General features: G+C 38.8%; 1 protein-coding gene across 10 annotated transcripts in view; it reads right to left on the bottom strand.

The window, feature by feature from the left end:
- abcc9 (ATP-binding cassette, sub-family C (CFTR/MRP), member 9) overlaps positions 1-12,604 on the bottom strand; it is a 44,521-nt gene extending 31,917 nt beyond the window's left edge. For 4 of the 10 annotated variants that reach the window (XR_001659091.1, XM_016662387.1, XM_016662389.1 and 1 more), the window contains exons 1-14: positions 12,207-12,402; positions 9,892-9,935; positions 9,119-9,206; positions 8,755-8,937; positions 7,738-7,879; positions 7,539-7,660; positions 6,503-6,669; positions 6,318-6,419; positions 4,965-5,105; positions 4,701-4,892; positions 2,281-2,445; positions 1,560-1,715; positions 1,338-1,472; positions 797-959 (exon numbers count right to left, since the gene is read on the bottom strand). Coding sequence is in view for 3 of the 10 variants with exons in the window: in XM_016662387.1 (XP_016517873.1) it covers positions 797-959; positions 1,338-1,472; positions 1,560-1,715; positions 2,281-2,445; positions 4,701-4,892; positions 4,965-5,105; positions 6,318-6,419; positions 6,503-6,669; positions 7,539-7,660; positions 7,738-7,879; positions 8,755-8,911 (1,642 nt within the window). In the remaining 7 variants the exon portion in view is untranslated. Of the gene's footprint in view, positions 1-796; positions 960-1,337; positions 1,473-1,559; positions 1,716-2,280; positions 2,446-4,700; positions 4,893-4,964; positions 5,106-6,317; positions 6,420-6,502; positions 6,670-7,538; positions 7,661-7,737; positions 7,880-8,754; positions 8,938-9,118; positions 9,207-9,891; positions 9,936-12,206; positions 12,404-12,545 lie in introns of those variants that run through there. The other 6 variants (XR_001659090.1, XR_001659089.1, XR_001659085.1 and 3 more) reach the window with 5 other exon arrangements.
- Between the last annotated feature and the right edge of the window lie 754 nt (positions 12,605-13,358).

Raw genomic sequence — 13,358 nt, 5'->3', positions numbered from 1 at the left:
CAGCACCAGATTATGTGTCTAAAGTGGAGTCAAGATGAGGCTTTCAGGTCAAAGAACGCCGTCCCAACTGGACCCACAGTGGAGCAAAGGCGGACGGCTACTTGGCTTGCATTCCCACCAGCCGTGTTTTAACACAACTCCACTCCGTTTGCCTAGAAAATCCGGTTGGGTTGTGAGGTGTCTGGACGCCTACAAAGCTCGGTCTGATTCGGTTAAAGTGTTTCAGGTAGTCTGGTAGATCACTACAGGGTGGGAAAACAGCCTGTACCTCAAGTGAAATGCTGGACGGTTAAAACCTGGCACAAAGATACGTTTTCTTATGGGGATAATGAGTTTTAACCGTTCATTAAGGTTTTAATCGCCCTTCGTTCCTCTGGCAGTAAAACCCTCCTATTGGGAAAGCCTCACCTTGACTCCTCCAAACATATTTCTCATCACTGAGAGAATATGTTTAATCAATCTTTGGAAAACAACTTGGTAAATTTTAATTAGCTACAGAGAAAGGGATGACAGGGCTTAACAGATACTGACTATTTTCTGTAAAGCTTTCAGGAACAAGGGGTTGGATCTCTAAGGTCTGGGTGTTTCTTAAGTAAAATCTTCTTATTGGAAATCTTTCTTTTGTCGTGAACTTCTGCAGTTTCCTGTAAGAAGGCCATCCTCCATTCTTTCTTATTAATCTTTATAGGGGATGAAATCCAACTTTCTGTAAAAGAAGCTAATGTTTGTAGAAAACCTTCATTAGGCCCATCTAACGACTACCAAACAATGCCTGAGCTTTTGTTTGCCGTCTTACTGGACATGGAGGTGTAGAAAGCAAACGTCCTGAGGCTGGTCAGCTCTTTGCCTCTGGTTTGCTCCACGCTGTCGCAGAAGATGTCCTCCCAGGCGTAGAGCTTCAGCAGCTTTATGCCCTTCAGGATCTCTGTCGTCTGTTTCAGACGGTCTGTGGAGTGTTCCTGCAGGACCGGGTCGAGACACGGCCACAGTTTAATACCCATTTCTTATAACGAGACTGTTTCAGTGTCCAGAGTTTCAGGAAGTGATCGGTCATGGAGCTGTTTTAGAAATGCGGACTGCTGACGCCAACATTAGCATTAGTTACATGTTTAGCATTGAGATGCTATTTTAGGCTTTAATGGCTGAGCTGAAAGGCTTTTCTAGCGACCAATCACAATAAAGTCTGTTTGATTTCAAATCAGTCGTTTGAACAAGACAAAAGAAATGGATTTCCATACTTATTTCAGTTTGTGGTTCTGATGTGACAAATGTAAAAAGCTTAGAGGTTTGAATACTTTTGCACAAAAACTGAACAAATATTCAAGCCTACTGCTTACCAGGGCGCTCTTCTGAGTTTCTGCCAGCTTTGTGGCGATGAGGTACTGAACCGGCGCCAGCAGAACTATAACCGACGCTCCAACTAAGGCGCTCCAGCTCAGGAAGTTGTAGAGCAGAATCACTCCCATCACAATCTGAAGCGAAGAACAGCACAGACTGAACCAGATCCACATTTACAGCTCAGGTTGACGACGTTTGTCAGGAAAGCAGCCGTGATTCACCTGAACAGGCATGGCCCAGAGGTTGGGGCAGAGGAAGAGGAACCACATCAGCTGGTTGGTTTCTATGGCGACCAGGTTGTTTATCTGCCCCAGAGTCATCTCGCCCATCGACATGTTGGAGGTGGACAGTCGTAGGATTTTGTTGTAGATCATCGCCTTGGTAACGAAACATAAAAACAGACCTGAGGATCACCAGGTGATGGCGAAACATTTCTGCAAGCAGCTAGCAGTGAGACGGAGATCCAAACTTCCTCGTGTTTTCTCTAAGCCTCCTGAAAGTATTTACACTTTTACAATCTTAAGAAAAATCCTCTGGAATATTTAAAGGTTTTAACATCCGGTCACAGGAAAGGTAAACAATGGCAGCAAATAATCTGCTGTGCGTTTTGTGGCCAACAAAGGTGCAGAGTCTGGTCCCTTATGATTTGTTGGTCTACTCCCCCTAGTGGTCTGGAGGACTTACATTTTGTAGAGGAAGTTTGCACCGTTTCATATTTTATTTTTAAATAAAGGTGCAGCATTTTGTTTATTGATCGCAGCATTTTTTTCTGTGATTGCAGCAATTTTTGGTTGCATTTGTTTCTTTGTGTGTTTTGGAGTTTGCATCATTCATGTGTTGCTGAACTACACTCCACTTTATCCTAAAGAAGTCTTGTATTGTTAAAAACTGGGTTTTCTAGCTGAACTGTCACATTTTCCTGTTTCCTGATGCGTCCCTCACCAGCAGAGCGCCCCTCAGGTTGATGCCCGTCTCGATGGTGACGTAGTAGGACGCCTGCAGGAAGGTTCTCTGCAGGACCAGCGCCAGGAAGAGGAGGATGGACAAGACGTAGCTGTTCTCCAGGAGCTCGGTGGTGTCCATGAAGTACACACGGAAATGGTTATCCTGCAAACACAAACAAGTAAACAACGTTCAATTTACCAGGCGATGCTCGATTCAAAAATGTTTTGTTTTGAAGATTTAATTTAATTTTTTTCACACATATTTCAAAGTGATGTCAGGGCGGCCATCTTGTTTGACGAGATGACAATAATATGAGAATAAAATAGTAATGTTATAAGAACTGCTACATGAAAAATAAAAAAATTAAAACGAGTTGAGCATCTTGGGAAGTTATATGTTAGCATCGGTTTTACAAGGAAGGAAAATATAATCTTTAACAGAATCTAATTATTATCAGCAGCAGGGCGTTGAAACGATTACGAGAATATTGAATAAAGATCCACACAGCCTGAGCTGCTCATATCTGATAAACGTACTCAAGCTTCTTGTCATTTTAAGCTGATATTTAATTTTTAATAATTGTAGTCCCGTCATAACACACCTCACAGAAAGGAGGATGAAAGCGAAACTGCAAAAACACAAAATATGTGTCTATATTTTTATTCTAGTTTCTAGTGCAAACAGCTTAGGAAACTTAAAATATATATAAACAAATCAATTTTAAGATATAGAAGGTTTAAGTAAAACATTAATTATTGGCAGATTATTTCACTTCGTCTGGTTATAAGTGAAATAATCAACGTTTTCAACATTAAGGATTTTTTACCTCCAATATCTTAATGAAAAGTTTCTTGTTAGTCAGTTTTATCTTATTTTAAGTCTACTAAGATATTTGCACTGGAAACTAGATTTTAGTTTCAGATTTTATTTCTAAGCCCTGTTGATTTCTTTATTCGTCTTTCAGCTAAAGTTGCGTTAATATTTCAGATCAAATTTTCATCCCAAAGACAACTTGAGCATTTTTTTATATTTCAAAGACAAATGAGAGAGTTGAGAGAGATGCTGAGCTCTGCTCTCTGTCTCTGCTGCCCAGCTGGACCCACTAAAACACACTTGACAGCATCTCCAGTAAACTCAGACCAGACAAACCAAACGCAGGAAAACTTCCTGTCTGCACAGAAGCGTCTGCGCTGCTTCTCCGACTTTCTGAGGCTGGCATGAACTAACGAGGTGCTAACGTCTGCTTTCCGTCTGCTTTCCGTCTGCTTTCCGTCTGCTTTCCGTCTGTCTGCTTTGCCTCGTTTACGCTACAAAAGTTTTAAAAAGTCTTGAAAAATGAAGCAAACAATCTTCAGCGTCCAAATATGGCTTCAGGTTTCGGACAGCTGACCCGATAACGACCTCGTTCCAGTTCCTGGCATCGGCCTTTGGATTTTTTAAATAAAATCTCCTGGTATTTCAGAGTTCATGATGCCATGAACTCTAAACAAGTGGAAAGTAGAGAAACAGACCCAAATCCTTTCATTAGAAAACTTCAAATGCATAAAATCGTTTCATCATTTGAAAATGCAAAAATATAAATAAAATTGTTTCCATTTTAAACCAGAAAAAAAGTTACTAAAACTTGACAAGTTATATTTATTCACATGTTTGTGCACTGAATGACATGTTCTCCTGTCTTTCCCATTTTGAAGGGAGTGTAAAAGAAATGGGTCTCAGTTTTATACCATCAGGAAACAGGAAGTTTGGGATTTCAAAGTAAAAGTTTGATTTAAGACACAATGATCAACTTTAAACATAAAATCAACTAAAAACTGCTCTGAAAAATAAACTTGATTTTTCCAGTTAAGTTACTAAACGGTGCTGCTATTTTGTCTTGATCTCAACAAGGTTTTTTATTTTTAATCTCAAATTAATGGTTGGATTTTTGTAATTTTTAGTGTGAGATTATGAAGCTGCAATAAAATCTTTTTACATGAGGAACAGAAAAAACAGAGGCTTAAAATATCAATTAGAAAGATGTTTGCAGTTCTTCAACACTGAAACTAAATCACAGTGCAGCATCAGGCCTGACATGATCAGCAATTTATCTGCTATGAATATATGATAATATTCAGATAACTTTCAAGTTATTTAATTGTAATGACGCAATAAAACAAGAGTAATAAATTTTAAATTCTATTGGATATATAAACACTGGAACTGGACGATATTAAAATATCCAAACTAATTAAAATGAATTATGAAGTCTGTAAAGTTAGACTGAAGATTTTATAGAAAAAGAGAAGAACGATAAATCATGCAGATGGAAATGATTGAGTTGTTTTTAATTCATTGTGCGTTTAATTGATTTACTGCCTAATGACGAAGAGCTGCTGGTTCTCATTTTGATCCAGCAGGAGGAAAGTCGCGCTCACCGTGTTCTTGTTCGCCGACGTGTTGTTGTTGTTGTCACCCAGGTTGCGAACGATGCCGTAGATGCAGAGCGGCCCGGCGAAGCCCAGCAGGTCGGCCAGGTACCGGAAGGTGCTGCTGAGCAGGATCGGCCGGCCGAAGGCTCTGTACATGGAGCGCCAGATGGACGGCGCTCGATCCGGGTCTTCGCCTGTCTGTGTTGAGGAGAAACGGGCGAATTAAAGCGGAGCAGCAACCGGACCCGGTCGGACCGTCGCTCGGCTCACCCTCTGATCCTCGTAGGCGTCTTTCAGCCTCAGGTAGTTGGTCAGCGCTCTCATAGCGATGGGCAGCTTCCCGATCTTCTTCAGCTCTATCGGCCTCTTGTGGGCGCTAATAATGAGAGGGTTCATCCACCAATACGTCGCCTAGACAGCAGAAACGGAACAAGAACAAACTCCGTTTTCTAGGATTTACATCCAGATTCAAATAGATTTGACAAAATATATCTTTATTCTTAACTCTCATGCAAAACGTAATTATTACTCCTCAAAAACAAAAGTATTTTGGTCTGATTTCTAGTATAAATATCTCTGTACACTATAAATAAAATAAAACTAACTTACATGTAACTTTTCTTCAACATTTAGATGCTTTTTCTAAACCTCCCACTATGCAAAATTCACATTTTGCACATTTTTGTTTTTCCATCTGGAACTCAAAAGTAGGCCTGTCATGATAACTAATTTTGTTAGTTGATAAATTGTATCAGACGTTATCCCAATAACCGAAAATATAGTTGCTTTGAGACAATTTTCAAATGATTTAAGGGAATAATAACGCAAGAACACATCCTCAAAGCTCAACAAACTTTAAATTCTAATGAACATGTAACATGGAACTGGAAGACATTTTAAATATCCAAAATAAATAAACAAAACAACAAATAAAATGAATTATGGAGTCTCTGGAAACAAAATTATCCTTCAGAAAAAGGGTTAAATTAAACTCTTAAAACAAAAAATGCTCATCCATTTTTTGGTAGTAAGGAAATGTCTTTTGGTGTCTAGAAAGCGAGGCATTCCAAAAGCTAATTTTGAATTAAAGCTTAAAACTTTAATTCAAAATTAAATTCAAAAGTGCTTTTCTGGTTCTAAAGGGAAATTAAATGTCACATTTGCCGTTACCTAGCAACCTCAACGGAGTTCCAGCCCGTTACCTAGCAACCCCAGCAGAATTCCGCCCCATTACCTAGCAACCCCAGCTGAACTTCTGTAAGTTTGGTCAGCTGGTATTACCGGGGCATGTGGTGTACAATGGCTGCTGAAAAAGACCAGTGTTTTGTTGTTTATTTGCTATCCAGAAACCATTTACTGCATTCTTGTTGGTTGTGCAGGAGGTTCCACTTCTGCTTTTCAAAGATGTATGGTTGTATAATTGCACAAAATGTCATGTTTTAACTGAAATAATCTGCCAGGAAGGTAGTATTTAATATTCAAGAAATTTTAACTTAAAACAAGCTCTTCTATCTTCATGAAAAGTTACTTGTAAGCTAGTTTTGTCTTCTTTCAAAACTTGGTAAGACAAAAAAACTTGGTAAGATTTTGTGTTTTTTCAGTGCAGTTAATTATAAGAAGCACCTTAGAGAGCAGGTTGACGAACGGCTGCAGGAAGCGGACGCCCAAGTCCTGTAAATCCTCCGGCGGCTTCACCTTCTGGGGGTTGGTGAAGAAAACATATTTCTATAAAAAGAAAAGAACAAAATTAGGGAGGTAAAGCAGATTGTTGAGGTTTTTCCAGAGCAGGAGGGAATGCTGTGGCGAACCCGGACTCGGATGACGTTGATCTCCACGGCCATCAGCAGTCCGTACAGGATCACCAACAGGGCCGTGATGCAGAACCGCAGGTACTGGAACCAGACGCCAAACTCTGCAAACTTCCACAGCTTGATGGACTTGGTTATGAACGCCAACACCCAGTAGATGAAGAGGACTGGGAGCAAAGAGAGACGGTCAGAAGTTTACATACACCCCATCTGGAGTTACATCATCTCCTGGTTCAGGTCTGAAGGTTGGTGGAAGTAGCTAAACTATTTCTATTTGCTAAAAGAAACAATAATGAAAGAAAGAAAATGTCAGATTTATTTATTCATGTCTCTGAGGTCAGAAGTTTACATACACCCCGTCTGGAGTTACATCATCTCCTGTTTCAGGTCTGAAGGTTGGTGGAAGTAGCTAAACTATTTCTATTTGCTAAAAGAAACAATAATGTAAGGAAGGAAGGAAGGAAGGAAGGAAGGAAGAAAGAAAGAAAGAAAGAAAGAAAGAAAGAAAGAAAGAAAGAAAGAAAATGTCAGATTTATTTATTCATGTCTCTGAGGTCAGAAGTTTACATACATCTCCTCGGTGTTGGTAGCGTCTTTAGATGTTGCTTCAATACTTCCACTCACCTTCAGTTGGGCTGGTTCAAGCGTTGTTTCCTAAAAAGGTCATGATGGCCTTTATGTCCACTTTAGTTTCATCTTGTCTCCAACAATGAAGCTGTTTGTCTCTGTGGACATTTGAACTGTTTCTTTTGGGGTAACGGCTTCTTCCTCGCTGAGCGGCCTTTCAGCCCAAGTTGGCAGATCACTGGATATGCTCCTATTGGATGCTTTTATTCTTATTATTTGTTGTAATATATCATATTTATATTGGTTGTACCCTGAGGGTGTACAGATGAAAACTAGCCTATTTGGCTAACTCTGGCAGATTATGTGATGTGATGTAAACTTCTGATCACAAAGACATCAATAAACACATTTCTGACCTAAAAAAAGAGAATTTTGATGTGATTTAACTTCAAATAGTGAGAAATCTTACCCAGCAGCAGTTTGGGGAAGTTGGACGTCTCTATGTTGTGGTAGTAAACAACTGATGTTGTTGCAGCGATGAAACCCATGAAGGCAGGCATGAAGAGATGGAGGTGGTTGGAGGTCATTGTCCTGCAAGAAAGTAAAGACTGTCAGTATCCATGAGGGGACAAAATGTCCTCCGGATGCTAGTCGTCCTGCAGACTGACGTGTTGGAGACGATGCCCTCTGCGAACTCGCACACATGGACGAAGAGCAGCAGGAAGGTGAGGATCCACCGCATGTTGTGTCCGGGGAAATGAAGCCATGTGTTGTGATGAATCTGAACCTTGGAGCTCTGGCTGCCCCAACCTGGAAGACAAGACGGATGCTCTGAAAACGCCTGGCTGGACCTAGCCCCGCCTTCGAGGCGCAGCTCCTCCCCCACTCAGCTCCTTCAGACTAGCCAGCAGCAATTAGCAAACACCCAGACACAAATACACACCTGCAGTTTTTGTTAACGTTTCGTAAGTTTTTCATTGAAAGAAAATAATTTGGAAAAATGTTGTTTTTTGCCTGACTTTATTTTTTGTTACTTATATGAATTGTTGCTATGTTGGTCCTTAATAGCACCAAAATTTCCACTTTGGTCCGTCTGATGATGATGATCTCTAAATATTAAATGATTGATCATTTGATCAGTTACTCTGTAGACTTTTTACCAAATACTTTTTTACTCGAGTAATTTCTTGCATGGCTACTTTTTACTCTGACTTGAGTAAAAATATGTTGAAGTAGTGCTGCTCTTAGTTGAGAACAACCTCTGTATTTGATACACAGCATTTTTATGACAACTAAAGGTAAAATAGTTGGAAACACATAAATCTGCCCCTTTAAGGTAACCAAAAAGCAACAACATCGTGTCAAGCTAGGCTCAGTTTGGGACATTTTCTCCAACAACTGATTCATCTCCAGCAGATCTCTAAACTCCAGTAATCCTGGTTCAGCCACACTTTAAAGCTGCTTAAAGTTCTCACAGCGTGGCGGGTAAAAACAGGAAGTTAATGCCAACTGCACATCTGCCTTGTGGAGATTACACCAAGCTGGACCGACGGCCAGAACCTTCCCACCCAACTCGAAGGGGGCACAGAAACCAGATCCTGTTCTAGAGGATCCAGATTGTTGCCACCATCCCGTTCCCATCCTGAACACATTCCAAACGCTGAGGAAGAGGAGGACAGCCCTACCAATGAAGAGGATGGGGAAGGTGATGAAGAGCAGGAAGACGTGAGGAACCAGGTTGAGGGCGTCCACGAAGCAGCCATTGTTGAGCACACTGGCGTTGATGCCGTATGCACTGGGAAACTTGTCGCCACAAAACGACAGCGGCATGCCAGCAGCCATTGGTTCCTCCCAGACCCGGAGTCAGACTGGCAGAAACAGAAATCCGTCAGGTCAGCGTTTTACTGCCATGGAGCGTCACAACACCGGCATGACACTCAGCCGTGTGAAGCCGTCAGAGATATTTTAGGACAGTGTAAATCAGGGGTCTGCTGATTTCAGGACTGGAGGGCCGGTGAAACTTTCAGATCCATCTCTGATTCAACACACCTGAGTTAAACGATGAGGTCATCAGCAGGACGAAGGATGTTCGCTCAGGTGTGTTGGACCAGGAAGTCGTCTGGAACTGAAGAACCTGCTGACAATAGATGACAAAACACAAAGGGATCTACTGGATCGTTTTACTGTAGCAAAGAGTTTGAAGCTGAGCTAAAGATGGCGGCAATTTTTAATTTACATTTATAACAAAATATCAGTGTTACTGGATGGATGGATGGATGGATGGATGGATGGATGGATGGATGATATTGTTTTGGGTTTTTCTCTAGCAAACATAGTTTGTCAGTATTTTTTAAATTGGAACTTCTTCCCGTTTTCTTCATCTAAATGTTTTTATTTATAAATAATCAGATCAGTGAAAAATTACAAGTGGATTTTCCCCCCCAAAATCAATAAGCAACAAGATACTAATCTAATTTATTTAAACTATTTTAAAACAGTTTCCCATTTGAATCACTTAAAATTGTCATTTCTAAGTCATTTTTTTATTCTTTGTTTCCATCTTTATTCTTATCCAATTTCCACGTTTAATAAAGCGAATTATTTTTAAATAAATAAAACTTGACGATAGTTAGATAAACTAAATGGAACATTAATATCTGGGGTTTTATCAGAACAACATTTACTTGCAGCCTAATTTACCAACACAAACAGTTCTACACTTCAATAACCAAAATAATTCACAAAGCTAACGCACATTTAGCTCAACAGAGTTGCTAAAATTAAGAAAATTTATTAAACCTTCGATAAGAAAAGTGTCTTACCTGGGAATAAAGGGATTATCCCGACTGGCACCGTTTCATTCCGGCTGAAATTTAATTTTAAAAATACAGCAGACAGAGAAAAGAAGAAGAAGAAGAAGAAACAAAATACAGTGAGAGTTGGAGAGTTAACACAGGGGATTATTTTTAGCCCTGGAAGTCAAGAGCGAGATCAGCTGCTCCAACTCAATGCGCGCTGCCGACGGCGTCAAGGTAGGACGCCCACGAGACACAACTTCCGGCTAAGACCTTCAGAATAAAAGCGTTAACTCTTCCTTTAAAGATAAACGTAAAACACATTAAAACGCTTTTTGTGGATATACACAGAGTTTTGATGGTTAAAAAATTAGCCAACAAGGAGCTTCTAGCTTTTACCCAAATATGTTTGGAAGAAAATGTTAGCATAGCTTTGCTAGCTAATGTGGTATTTTTTACACTTAAACACTTAAACTTTGAACTTGTACCAGTTCAGAGACATCAAATGGTTTTCAGTCATTGGGAAAATCTATAATTGTGTGTTTCTGAATTTAAAATCTCATGGCTGCTATGATAAAAATAACAGCTAATAACTATAATTTGTTTTTTCACTGTCCTTTAAAGTAACCTTCAAATTCAGGTATGTCCTGTTGCCTATAGCAACCACGATGGCTCACCAGGTGGTAAAAATGGAGCTCAAACTTAAGCTGAGTTTATTTTTAATACTTACTTGATCATCTTTATTAACTAAATAGTGAATTGATAAAATAAAATAATTCATAATAAGGTTCTATTAAAGCTACAATTAAAACTCTACTCCACTTTTTGCTTTGTCCGCCACAGTTACAAGAACAAAAATCTCTCATTGCTGCATCGCTAATTAGCTAATTTAATGGCTAAGGGACTAAAGCTAACTGACATTATTTCTCTGTAGTTTATCAGTCATGTTCACAAACAGATACTGTAGAAGTAGCAATACTAAATAAATTTGTATTTATGTTTAAATACTAATTTCATGCTACTTCTACTGCGTTTGATATGGCAGCCATGTTGGATTTTGAGGGTCAGGTCGCTAAGAGATCTCTCCAACTTACAACTTTGAAATATTAGCTTTTATATACATGTCCAAACTTACTTGCTGTTCTGCATTTCAGTTCATTTATAAATCATTAAATCAGTTTCACACATTATCAAACATCCATTAGTTGCTTTATTTGATAAGGAGATAAACAGATACAGATGGTTGGACAAATTAATAAAATTAAGAAATAATAGATATCCTCCCTTCAATTCATTGTAAAATATTCCAAATTCTGTGAAACAATAACGTCACAACTGAAAGCCTAACTACACTGCAAGTACTTCTCTGCTTTGAGTCGTTGCTTTATTTTGAAGTCAAAAAATGATTCGTTTCCGCTAACAGTCCGTGTAATTTCTGCTAACTTGGTGAGATGCTGCCTCATATCAGATTTCCAAACTTGTACCAGTTTGGCGGTGAGAAGAGAGTTTATAATAGGCTTCCTCAAGGGTCCTGACATGAAGGCCAACAAATAAAGTTTATAAAAATAACTATTTGCATGGCTGATCGTTCCTGAAGTTTTTATTTATTTTACTTTTTTTTTTTAATACAATAAATAAACTATACCAAACTTCAGTCAAAAAATGTGATCCACTTTCTGGACAGGGTTTTTAAGAAATATAGATGTTTAGGATTTTTTAATCAACATCTGAAACGCATGCAGCAGGCAGGAGTCCCACGCTTGCTGTGGGATGTGGGGGAGCAGAAGGACCTTGGATGCGGTCAACGGGGTGAAGTCATGCAAGCTGCACGTTTCAGAGCAGCGACAAGAAGCGCAACCCTGCCACATAAATATGAAAATAAATTATCAGAGCGTCACAAAACGATTTATCCAGCAGCGTCCTGCTACGTGACTCACTCCTATTTACCAAAATAGCTTTTAAATATAAATAATTAAACATTTCACTAAAAAACAGAACAATATGTGTTGGTTAAATTTGGATTTGGGTTGAATTGAACATCTAGTAAGAAAACGTTACCTATAAATAACGTACATTTGAATTTTTACGTCTTAAGCTTCCTAGATGAGTGTAAATTAGTATTAAAATCTGCAAAATTACATCCAATCAGCGCTTTTAATAGAAGCCGAATTTAACTCCTAACTGCAAATATTTTAAACATTTAATGAAGTGTATATTCAAGCCGCAGTTTTTACCGAGATTTAATTTAAAAATAAAAATAGAGTGATTCTTAAATGAAGTCTGGTGTCATTCACGTCAAGAGAACGTTCTCTCTGAATGGAAGACGTCGCGTGTCAGCCTACCGAGAGGATGCTGCTGCCTCAGTGTGACAGAGAGAAATCCCGACCTCAACACCAAACCGGCGCAGGATTTCGGGTCAAAGCGTCCCGTCCTCCTGGATCTTTACGTCCCGTTTGCGGTTTCTTAAAAAAAATGCGGTTTATGCTGAAGGTGCGGCGACAGGAAATGCCTACATGTTGAAATTCCTCTTCAGTTATGGCGGAGGACGCGCAGGCAGATTGAGGATTTTAGCGATTATATTATTCGTAGCTCATGAAAAATAGGTCAAACTGAAGTAAAAGAAGCACAATGGACTGATTTATGATTTAAAAAACAGATAATGATAATTAAAAGGTACTCACCAGCATTTTCAGCCTTACAGAGAGACTCTCTGGTGGGAATTAAAGAACAACAAAGAAAAAAAATAACACCTGCCGACCTTCTCCAGGGGCGTAGCTAGACACAGGGCCACGCTAGGGCACCCCGCCTGGAGATTAAGTTCACACTAATATTAATGTCAATATTTATAATGGGTGTAATAGCATTCACCAGTCTGATAGTTGAATAACCTAAATAAAAGATTAAATCAATAAATATCCTTTTTGTTGAGCTCATGTCTATTTATTCAAGAATTTAGCAGCAAAAAGGGTTTTTGACTTTAAAATATTTTTTCAATATACATTTTTCAATTGAAATTAAATTCATTTTGATTAATTACAGTCCTAGAACCTGAGCTATGATAGTTTTGAATTTTTCATTATAGTTTATTTTTATTTCGTTGAGACGTTTTTGACTACTTTAGTTAGTTTTTTAGTTTTTATTAGTTATGGAAGTACTTTTAGTTTTTCCGTTCTTTGGTAAATTTTTAGGTGCAGAATTTTAAAAAGTCACAGTATTCTGATTATGTTGGTAATGAATGATATAATTTTATTGTTTTATCAATTATTGTTGAACAACAAACTGATTCTGGTGTTTTGTTCCCAATTGTTGCGAATACCGTTAGTGGAGTGCCGTAAATCGCCGACAGCTGACGTAAACTGCTTGTGTTCTTGGGGAATTTTTTTTTTTACATCAGCTCAATAGGCTAATAAATAAAATTAATAAGTGCAAATTATATCTGTAATTATTTCAGTATGTTTTAGTTTCATAAATACACAATATAGTTCCATCTAAAC

This window comes from Poecilia formosa, unplaced genomic scaffold, assembly GCF_000485575.1.
Source record: "Poecilia formosa unplaced genomic scaffold, Poecilia_formosa-5.1.2 Scaffold371, whole genome shotgun sequence".
Classification (NCBI taxonomy): Eukaryota; Metazoa; Chordata; class Actinopteri; order Cyprinodontiformes; family Poeciliidae; genus Poecilia; species Poecilia formosa.
This window is presented reverse-complemented; position numbering and strand designations above follow the sequence as displayed.